Source organism: Salmo trutta, unplaced genomic scaffold, assembly GCF_901001165.1.
Source record: "Salmo trutta unplaced genomic scaffold, fSalTru1.1, whole genome shotgun sequence".
In the NCBI taxonomy this organism is placed as follows: domain Eukaryota; kingdom Metazoa; phylum Chordata; class Actinopteri; order Salmoniformes; family Salmonidae; genus Salmo; species Salmo trutta.
In genome coordinates, this window is record NW_021822962.1 from 385,852 (window position 1) to 397,480 (window position 11,629).

An 11,629-nucleotide genomic window follows, 5' to 3' on the forward strand; every position below is an offset into this window, starting at 1 on the left:
TGTTATAAATATTTAGTAAATCTGAAGCAAAGTTACAAGATATTTAGTAGTACAATGTAATCAATCCCTACAGCACTTAAGAGAAGAAACTGCGTCCTCCGGTGGAGAGGAGAGGGAAGCTATGGAAAGGATGAGGGCGGTGAAGAGAAGAAACTGCGTCCTCCGGTGGAGAGGAGAGGGAAGCTATGGAAAGGATGAGGGCGGTGATGTCATGATGGTTAATTAACTTTACCCAATCCGTCTGCCCCGGTCCCGCACCAGTCAGTGGGGAACAACACAGTCTTTTTATGTGACAGAAGAAAGCAGTAACTCCTCCCGCACAAGTACGGGAAAACGGCTTTGAATGAAGAAGCGTAACTTTACGCACAGGCAGCAGACAGTGGATCAAACTGAACCCACAGACGTAGTAGTCTACAACCCACACAGAACCCGGTGGGGCTCTGAAGAATAAGAAAATGAATCGGAGTTTAAGTAAATCGCAGTCTTCTTTGCAGTATCGTGCGACAGTGGAAGTGAAAAGCAAAGTAAGTAGCCGCGCGGGAGTTGGACATCCTGTTTTATGGGCTGACTATTGTTCCATTTGGAGAGGATGCTGGCTCGCTGCGCAATGTGCTCCCGATAAATGGAAGAATAACGGTCCTTGACTAAAATTATATATAGTCCTACAACCAATATGTCACCCTAGTGTAGGCTACTGTCATTTTTTAAATGCGTTTATGCTTTTATGGTATGAGATAATCTGTTTACCACCAATTTGGTGATCCATCCACCCATTAATTGCAATTTTTACCTGTCATAACATTATTTTTTAGATTATAAGTAATGTGTTATTACCTGCATGTGTAATAGCCAATAAGCTAGATAGATTTTCTGCTCACAATCCTTGGCTGATCTACAGGTACAGGTATATATATATTTTGCTCCATATCATCTTAGTTTAGTCCAGTAGCCTAATACATTGCTGACATTCAATATAAAAATCACATTTGTCAATGAATTGCTTTGATTTGTCTAGTATGGAAAGGACAACTTTTCTTTATCTTTCAAAGTTTCTCCGAAAAATTCTGTCTTTAGTATGGAGCAGAGTTCAGAAGGTTTTCCCTTAACCGCTCCAACCCTGGCGAGTTCCAAGATTTCTACAAGCTCATCCTGTGCCTGCACCGTCTAACCAGCATTGATGTCATAATTGGCTATGCAGATATCCAGGGAGAACTACTACCCATCAATAACGATGACAACTTCTGCAAGGCCGTGTCCACTGCTCCCACCTTACTGCGGATCTTCATACAGAGACAAGGTATACACCCAGAACAGACCAGTCAGTTGTTTCACTCTAAAGCCCTAAACACAACCAACTGTAGTTATGCAAGACTACACCAGTTATTATGGTTGTCTGCCATTAAAAAGGTAATAAAACTAGGTAACATCGATAGGCTTCAATAACACTGAGATAACATATCATCCAAGGCTGAGACTGGAATTCAAATATCCTTCTTGCATGCTTTCTTCATAAGGGATTTATCAGAGTTGGCATCAGGACAGTTGTTTATGTGTGTCTCCACCAGCAGCAGAAGGGGAAGTCATTTAGTTGTCCAGGGTTTATGTTTATTTTCATGTAATTGCTGTGCGCTGCTATTTTCGTATGTTTGTTTACACTATCTACATTTGTTTCCCTTGTTTATGTAACCTCAGGAACTCCTGTTTATATAGTTTCTAGATAGTCAGAACATATTCTGCTGCAATCCTTTCTGATGTTGACAGTATGATTTATGTCCTGGTTGTTGTGCTAAGTCAGAAGTTGTTTCTTGCCCACATTGACCCACACAGTAAAACAAACAATGCATCAGTTTAGTTGCATTGTAGCCCTTAGAGGAATTAGACTAGTTGGTGCATTTGACAAGTTTTGCTTTTCAAGACGTGTACTAACAGATTTCCTGTTCACAGAGGAAGTAGACGACAATATCTTCTGCCCCAATGCCACTGTGACACGCCGGAGGAAGGTGCCAGCAATCCCTCTGCCACGCGGCGACGTGAACCGCAAAAGGCCCACGGTCCACATCAGCAGACCGCAGGACTTCCGTCCCATCTCGTCCATTATTGACACAGATTTCCTGCCCGCATCTCAGCGCCGGGTGCGCCTTTACCGCCAGGGCTCAGAGAAGCCCCTGGGGTTCTATATCCGGGATGGGACCACTGTGAGGGTGACTCCCCACGGCCTGGAGAAGGTACCTGGGATCTTCATCTCACGGCTGGTCCCTGGAGGCCTGGCTGAGAGCACAGGGCTGCTGGCCATCAACGACCAGGTGCTTGAGGTGAATGGGATTGAGGTGATGGGCAAGGTGTTAGACCAGGTGACAGACATGATGATCGCAAACAGTCACAATCTTATCATCACGGTGAAGCCGGTGAACCAGCGTAATAACATAGTGCGTACCGGCAGCTGGATGTCGGGGATAAACTCAGGCAGTGTCAGCTCTTTAGACTACCATAGTTACCACAGCATGCCCATCTGTCAGAGTTACCACAGCATGCCTATCTGTGTGGGAGCCTACAGCTTCACTGATGACGAGCTCCAGAGTGACGAGGACTTGGACATTGTGATTGAGAGAAGACTCAGAAACTCATCCCGTCGCTCCAGTGCCTCCACCTCCACAGCCTCCCGTTCCCAGGCTTGGTCCCAGCCCCAGCAGAGTCCTAGGCCTTCTCCTAGGCCATCCACCCGGCGAACTCCCCGTCGGCCTTACTCTGTCATCTCCTCAACCTCCTATCACTCACAGCCCAGCCTCACTAACCTGAACCTCAGACTGAGCCGAGACCTGACCCTGCAGCAGCACTACGGCAGCAGCCCAGCCATCAGGGAGATGAATGGAGGTGTGTTTAACCACAGCAGCCTGCTCACCCTGAGGACAGAGCTACGACGCAGCCTGGTGCTACAGAGGGGAGGGGTGGAGGAGGATGGAATGGTCATCACCTTGTGATTCTACAGTCAGATTCTAGAACACTACAAACCACAGGGGGCTGCTGAGGGGAGGACGGAATGGTCATCACCTGATTCTACAGTCAGATTCTAGAACACTACAAACCACAGGGGGCTGCTGAGGGGAGGACGGAATGGTCATCACCTGATTCTACAATCAGATTCTAGAACACTACAAACCACAGGGGGCTGCTGAGGGGAGGACGGAATGGTCATCACCTTGTGATTCTACAGTCAGATTCTAGAACACTACAAACCACAGGGGGCTGCTGAGGGAAGGACGGAATGGTCATCACCTTGTGATTCTACAGTCAGATTCTAGAACACTACAAACCACAGGGGGCTGCTGAGGGAAGGACGGAATGGTCATCACCTTGTGATTCTACAGTCAGATTCTAGAACACTACAAACCACAGGGGGCTGCTGAGGGGAGGACGGAATGGTCATCACCTTGTGATTCTACAGTCAGATTCTAGAACACTGCAAACCACAGGGGGCTGCTGAGGGAAGGACGGAATGGTCATCACCTTGTGATTCTACAGTCAGATTCTAGAACACTGCAAACCACAGGGGGCTGCTGAGGGAAGGACGGAATGGTCATCACCTGATTCTACAGTCAGATTCTAGAACACTACAAACCACAGGGGGCTGCTGAGGGAAGGACGGAATGGTCATCACCTGATTCTACAGTCAGATTCTAGAACACTGCAAACCACAGGGGGCTGCTGAGGGAAGGACGGAATGGTCATCACCTGATTCTACAGTCAGATTCTAGAACACTACAAACCACAGGGGGCTGCTGAGGGAAGGACGGAATGGTCATCACCTGATTCTACAGTCAGATTCTAGAACACTACAAACCACAGGGGGCTGCTGAGGGGAGGACGGAATGGTCATCACCTGATTCTACAGTCAGATTCTAGAACACTGCAAACCACAGGGGGCTGCTGAGGGAAGGACGGAATGGTCATCACCTTGTGATTCTACAGTCAGATTCTAGAACACTGCAAACCACAGGGGGCTGCTGAGGGGAGGACGGAATGGTCATCACCTTGTGATTCTACAGTCAGATTCTAGAACACTGCAAACCACAGGGGGCTGCTGAGGGAAGGACGGAATGGTCATCACCTTGTGATTCTACAGTCAGATTCTAGAACACTACAAACCACAGGGGGCTGCTGAGGGAAGGACGGAATGGTCATCACCTGATTCTACAGTCAGATTCTAGAACACTGCAAACCACAGGGAGGGGAGGACGGCACATAAAAATGGCCAGAATTAAGTGAATGGTATGGTATAAAACACGTGTTTGATGTATTTGATACCATTCCACTCATTCTGCTCCAGCCATTACCACGAGCCTGTCCTCCCTAATTAAGGTGCCACCAACCTCCTGTGCTACAGACACTGCCAGCCTTTGTTATACCTTTTCTATACTTGAGACTGAGGAGACGTTTCATATTGGCTGGTTCCCAAATGACACCCCATTTCCTATATAGCGCACTGCTTTGACCTGGACCCTGGTCACAAGTAGTGCACTATAAAGGGAATAGGTTGTTGATGATTCATTGTGAATTCAGCGATCTGACCTTTTGAACCCACTTAAATGTTGTCCCTCTCAGGGTCAGTCTCTCAGCACATTTGAAACCACAAAGCGGAGCGCCACAGCATTTAATATGGAAATAGTCATGAAACACCATTATGTATTAGTAGTAAATCCAGTTCTGGCACTTGTTACACTGTGAATGTACATGTCCTTTACATGTACTGCTGATGCATTGAGTAGAGAGAATGTATTATTAAAGCTACAGCACTGTTGTGGTTTTATTATGTCTCCCAAGTGGCACAGCGGTCTAAGGCACTGCATCTCAGCGCTAGAGGCTTCACTACAGACCCTGGTTCGATTCCAGACTGTATCACAACCGGCTGTGATTGGGAGTCCCATAGGGCGGTGCACAATTGGCCCGTCATTGTAAATAAGAATTTGTTCTTAACTGACTTGCCTAGTTAAATAAAGGTTAAATAAATATGTCTAATGCTATTTATGAGGAATAAATCCTTAACTATCCCCTTACCAAAATATCAAGCCATTACGTGTGGCCCAAATGTCATTATGAATTGTGTCATTATGAACTGTGACATTATGAACTGTGACATTATGAATTGTGTCATTATGAACTGTGACATTATGAAGTGTGACATTAGGAACTGTGTCATTATGAATTGTGACATTATGAACTGTGACATTATGAATTGTGACATTATGAACTGTGACATTATGACCTGTGTCATTATGAACTGTGACATTATGAAATGTGTCATTATGAATTGTGTCATTATGACCTGTGTCATTATGAACTGTGACATTATGAATTGTGTCATTATGAATTGTGTCATTATGAACTGTGTCATTATGAACTGTGACATTATGAACTGTGTCATGAATTGTGTCATTATGAATTCTGTCATTATGAATTGTGTCATTATGAACTGTGCCATTATGAATTGTGTCATTATGAACTGTGTCATTATGAATTGTGTCATTATGAATTCTGTCATTATGAACTGTGACATTATGAACTGTGTCATTATGAATTCTGTCATTATGAACTGTGTCATTATGAACTGTGACATTATGAACTGTGTCATTATGACCTGTGACATTATGAACTGTGACATTATGAACTGTGTCATTATGACCTGTGACATTATGAACTGTGACATTATGAACTGTGTCATTATGACCTGTGTGAGCCACAGGCATTTGTTTTCTGTGAGTGTTCAGCCCTTCTGTCCACAGGCTTTGATTAAAGAGCATGTGGGCTAAATATCAACCACAGTTTCAGTGATTTGTGATTTGCTCACAGTAGGCCCATAGGGTTAACTCAGTAGGCCCATAGGGTTAACACAGTAGGCCCATAGGGTTAACACAGTAGGCCCATAGGGTTAACTCAGTAGGCCCATAGGGTTAACTCAGTAGGCCCATAGGGTTAACTCAGTAGGCCCATAGGGTTAACTCAGTAGGCCCATAGGGTTAACACAGTAGACCCATAGGGTTAACACAGTAGGCCCATAGGGTTAACTCAGTAGGCCCATAGGGTTAACACAGTAGGCCCATAGGGTTAACACAAAGATGAAACATAGTCTCCCTGACCCACTTCAACAATACAGATGTAGACCATGCTTGCTGATAAATTATCAAAAATATTGTTCAAGTACCTAATGCTTGCCCGTGCCTTGAGCTCACCTCTGACCTGGTATGATATTTGTTGTCATAATGTTCTGCATATGGGAAATGACATTGACCAAAAATACTTACAGCTGCATAAATCTCTCATTGAACCAGACAAATGTGTCCATTTGAATTCTAGAATTCTATATGTAAACCATTAAAATTCTATACGTATTCTATATTCAAAATGAAGATATGCCATGTTTACTTGTTGTAGTTTATTCCCCATAGGTGTGATTTCACAGGGTGCCCCAAGCTGCAACAGGTATGATATGAATTGATGAGTGTGATACACCTGGTGGCAACAGGTATGATCCCCAGTGGTGATCAAGGTCAACTCAATTGTTCTACTGTGCTCAAAATGGTCCAGGGTAAGAATTAGAGACACACTCATTTGATTGGAGGGTCATGACCATGCAATATGTTAATGAGCAAACGTCACTTCCTCACTTCCTGTGCGCCATGTTTCCTATCAATAGTTGGATGATGCTCTTCAACAGAACAAACAAAAGAAATGGTTGATTAAAAATAGAGGAAATTCTGCCATTATTGGTATTATAGGCGAAGAAAACGATTTGATAAGTGCATGCCGAGTATTTCATGGTATATTTTTCATAGCTGTGTAGTGCGCGCGCCTAAGCTCTTCTCCACTCGGATTGGTGAAAACAGACTCACGAGCACGCACTCTGTCGAGAGCTTTCTCTTCGACTGCCAGGTCGTGTAAGGTACACTTTCCCAAATGTATCTTCAGTATATATCTGCATGATTAACATTGTGTCCAAAACGTTGTTGCAATTCACCAAATATTTAAATCCTGCCGCCGAATGTGTATGAGCGGTGAAGTTACCTCAGTGACCTGTCTGTGTGTGCATGCAAATGAGGCAACGCGATGCTAGCATCAGTCATCCAGCTAGCTAACAACTGTTTTAGCTGGCTTGCGCAGATGCACTATTATTATGCGTCCTGACTGTTTATCAGTGGTTTAGTATTTCTCTGCTCATTCTTCGTAGTTATTTGCTAGCCAGTAACATTCAACTGTCAGTGTGCCATTCACATAATTAGGTAACTTGTCTTAGCTACAGTTTTTCGCAGCAGACGATGTGACCAAATTCTAAGTTTTATTACTTGCCTGGTCGTTTTGGCTGGCATTGCGTTCATGTAGCCAGTAACGAAAATCGAGGAACATACCATTTCCGCCAACAATGACTAATGACAAAGTTGTTATCATTTTATATATAACTATTTATGGGATTCAGGGGCAACCGCTTGCTTGGCCTACTAGTCCAGAGGCACCTCCACTAAATGCTACTTTGTATCACTGACACTGAAGTGGTTATTATAGGTGAATGCACCAATTTGTAAGTCGCTCTGGATAAGAGCGTCTGCTAAATGACTTAAATGTAATGTAATGTAAATGTTATTGTTCACAGTATATACAACAAAAACCTGATTTAAAATGTCTTGTTTTTGTTTCTAGGCCTACCTCTAGCTTGTGAAATGAACCTTTTATTTACTGCTGTGTTTTGCTCGTGCAGGGAAAAGATGTACCAACTACCTGTGGAGAAATTGGACAAAATCAGACAATCAAGGAAGAGAGTCAAAGATATTCTATGTGACATTGGACTTGACAACTGCAAAAAGTTGTTGGATGTAAGTTCTGTTTGTACACTACAAATGTTCAAGCACAGATATTAGTGGGACTTTGTTCACTGTGGCTACTCTTAATAGAATATTGATAGATTAATTTTGCATTAACCATCTCTTGGTCTATTTTGTTTTCCAGGATCTTAAATGCTTTGATGCAGGAGACGACTGTTTTGAGAACACAGACTGGGAGGATTTAACGGACGGTTACCATGGCAAAAGGAGAAAAAGGGTACGCTCATCGTTGTGGAGGACAAGTCATTTATTATTCTGTCATAATAGCTGTTGCAACACTATAATATGTCTTAACTTTAGATTTTAAATGTAACATGAATATTTAAATCACATGCTAACTTCATCATTATTATTTAAATCACTCAGTGGCCATATCGCAGGGAGATGCTATGCTGTGCCCTGTGCTGGTTCTCTACCCGGTCATGGTACACCTTCAGAGGACATGTCCAGCGCTGTCATGAGGAGGAGGAGGACATCAGCGCCCTGTCCTCCTGCCCCAACTGCTCCTTCATCAGCCAGCCTGACGTCACCAATCAACACATCAAGCTGTTCCACGGGGGATCAGCCAAAACCACCAGTGCCTCATGTACTTTAACCTCCACCACGTCCCATACTACCATCCATTCAGTCTCCACCACTGACGTAGGAGACAAGTACTCGTGTCGAGGCTGTGGGTTCCACGACTCGCTGTTCTATGTCATGAGAAAACACGTCCTGGTGAACCACTACGGATCGTTGTTGAACCGTTACTATGGTCACCGGAACGAAGCGGAACAGACAGCGGACGGGGTCAAATTGTCCACGTTCTTCTGCAGGATGTGTAACATGCCGGCGGAGACGTCAGAGCACCTGCTCTACCACATTCTGAGCTCAGACAAACACAAGGAACTGCACGCGCACATCAGGCCCTTCATCGTCGAACACGTCAACACAAACCTCAAAACTAGCATAAGGAACGGCCCGCAGCAGAAGCTTCCGAACCTGGCTCCCAGGGCTGTCCAAAAGGTAGTCTCTCTGGTCTCCAAGAACATTAACCAACAACAACCCAACGGAAGGTCCATATCAAAAAACCCTTCCACCGGTACTATGCTTTTGGCCGCTCCAAGTAACACAACGGCCCTTGTGTGTGGTCCAGACCAGAGGCACATGTTCCTCCCCACACAGGGCCCAGGAGGAAACGGCTTAATACTCACTCAGCAGGCTGTGACTTCTCTTCAGAACCGTGCTGCCTTGCCCACCTCCACACTCGTCAAAGCTGGTCCCATCAGAATGATGCTGCCCAACACCCAGCAGACTGCCACCAAACCGGTACCAATAACAATTACAGTTCCCCAACAACAACAACAACAGCCCCGACAGGTCCTACTTCCACCTGGTGTCCAAATCAATGTCCAAAACAAGATGGGTGGTGGTTCCCAGCCCCTTATGTTGACCCAGTCTGGTCCCAGAGGAGCCGTCATGTCCTCCCAGTCTGTCCGTCTGGTCCCTACTGGCAACAAGGTAAACGGCATGCCAACCTACACACTGGAAACTGTTCAGGTTGCCATGCCAGTCCAGTCTGCTGGGGTCACCCAAATTGTCAATAAAGGTGTGCTTGTGACGCAGAACATGACCACTCTACAACAGCAGAACAAGCCGTCGACTATTATCGTCATGGGAAATGGTACGGTGTCCAATCAAATGCCTAGCACGGCCGTGATGAACCAGACACAAGGTGACAACGGCACTGAGAAACCCAAAGAGTTGGCTGTGCAGACACAATTTCTGAAGAAGATGGAGAATAACACAGTGAAATGCACAAGATGTAAAACGTTATTGTCGGAGAAGGGTATTTTTCAGCATTTGTTGCATGGTCTGCAGTGTTTGCTCTGCCCACTGGTGTTCTATTCCATCCAGCAAGTCATGGAACACATGGGTAAGGAACACAAGCTCTCAGACAAAGCCAACTGTGACGTCCTCAAAGAGAAATATCGTCTGGGAATCAATCCCCAGGGGAGCCTTTTGTTTCCCTTTTTTGACATGAGCGCAAATGTCCCTAAAGACCTGCTGGCAGACAAGGAGCTAAACGTGGTTCTGGTCACATCGACTAAAGACCGGATCTATCTGAAGCTGAGACGAGAGTCCATCAAGTCAGCATATCAAAACCTAGCAGAAGACGGTTGTCCCTTCTGTCCAGAGAAGCCTCAGAACGGGGAGGATTACGAGCTCCATCTGAAGACAAAGCACCACATTGTACCCACTATACATGCCATACTGAAGGCCCCAGCCTTCAAGTGTGTATACTGCCTGGGGGTGTACACAGACAAGTCCACTTCCAAAACCATCTCCATACACGTCCAGCGCTGTAGGTGTGCCCCCAAGGCAGCCAAGGATGCAGAGAGATTGATCAACCCTGATCCAAATGCCCAGACAATCAACGGTGGCGTGCCGGCCGCTGCCCTGGATCAGAGCAGACAGAGTAGGTCTAGGGAAGTGACAGGGGGGGCCACCAAGCAGCAGGTGGGGCACAAATCCAAACCTGGTGCTTTTACATTCGACCCCACTGTGTCCCTGGTGCTGGATCCCACAGGAATGGAGATGCTTCCCTTCCAGGATAGAAAGGAGTTCCTCACCAGATACTTCCACCAGAGGCCCTACCTGTCTAGGAAAGAGATGGAGGCCCTGGCAGGCCGCCTGTGGTTCCAGAGGACTGATGTGGCGTCTCTGTTTGGAGCGAAGCGCAGCCGGTGTATGAAAGCGCTCCGACAGAAGAAGACTAAGGTTCTGATGGGGTTTAACTGGACTGAGCTGAGCAAGCTGAAGCACGACCTTGTTGTTCCAGAGATTGAACCTGAAGAGAAAGCTGAGCCAGGGAAAGTAAATGTCTAACTTACTGTATGCACAGCCATTCTGCAGACAGAATGCATTCAAAGTGAGTCAGTGTGCAAAAAAAAAGAGGAAATATATTAACCAAATTGCAAGCTGTGTTTATCTAGAAGATATATTTTGGATGTATAGAAAGAAACGGTGATAGCCCTTGTCATTATTTTCTTATTATAAAAAGGGAATTTTAAAGAAAACAATGTCATCTAGACAACATTTGAAGATGAGAAAGAGTCATGAGAATATATGTCCCTTTGAGGTCATGAAAAAAAGTCTAACTAATATTTGTCAATTAACACTTGAGTTTATACATGTACCCATTTTGACAAACTACAGTGTGGACCAATTTTTTTTGTACAATTGTAAAGAGTGTTTAGTAGAATTTAAATGTGTGTAGATATTTTATACGATCTGTTAATATACCCAAGAACTTGTGAACACATACGATATTTATTTGGAACCTCATGTCATTGATAACTATTTGTACAGTATAACTTCACAGCCTGGGCAGCTTGTAAACACGCACTATTTGGCTCAAAACTAAAGCAGTTTATTAGCATAATATGCTGTAGTAGATGATAAAGTGACATTCAAGATGCATAGTACAAGTGCCTCGGTTCTCCTATAGAAGTTCTCATGCTCAAATGAACCATTGTTTCCATGGTGTGCTAAATTAAAGGACGTGTGTTTTTCTTCTTTTCTAGAGATGACCTCGTTGATCTGTGTTTTTGTTTTGCCCATAAATTACCCAAAATTATTTGTAAAATGTTAGTTTGTTTCTTTATTGGGTTTGGCGTGTGGATTAAAATGAAATAAATATAGTATGTCCTGGCTTGAAATACACCCAACAAGGCTACTAGTAGATTTATAGAAATTGTATTAACAATGAATTAATATTC

At 44.6% G+C, this 11,629-nt stretch overlaps 2 protein-coding genes across 3 annotated transcripts; both read left to right on the top strand.

Annotated features, from left to right (window-relative positions):
* The first annotated feature begins 309 nt into the window (after positions 1 to 309).
* On the top strand, positions 310 to 5,811 carry LOC115187714 (partitioning defective 6 homolog gamma). Its single transcript, XM_029746709.1, has 3 exons — positions 310 to 524; positions 1,075 to 1,297; positions 1,945 to 5,811. The coding sequence occupies exons 1-3, from the start codon at positions 456 to 458 to the stop codon at positions 2,976 to 2,978; spliced, it is 1,326 nt and encodes a 441-aa protein (XP_029602569.1). The 5' UTR covers positions 310 to 455; the 3' UTR covers positions 2,979 to 5,811.
* Positions 5,812 to 6,643: 832 nt separating this feature from the next.
* LOC115187761 (activity-dependent neuroprotector homeobox protein 2) lies at positions 6,644 to 11,496 on the top strand. Of its 2 annotated transcripts, none has more exons than XM_029746788.1 (4): positions 6,644 to 6,934; positions 7,745 to 7,859; positions 7,993 to 8,085; positions 8,235 to 11,496. In XM_029746788.1, the coding sequence occupies exons 2-4, from the start codon at positions 7,752 to 7,754 to the stop codon at positions 10,734 to 10,736; spliced, it is 2,703 nt and encodes a 900-aa protein (XP_029602648.1). In that variant the 5' UTR covers positions 6,644 to 6,934; positions 7,745 to 7,751; the 3' UTR covers positions 10,737 to 11,496. The 2 variants fall into 2 exon arrangements, with proteins under 2 accessions (XP_029602648.1, XP_029602649.1); XM_029746789.1 differs by having other exon boundaries at positions 6,644 to 6,924.
* The last annotated feature ends 133 nt before the right edge of the window (positions 11,497 to 11,629 follow it).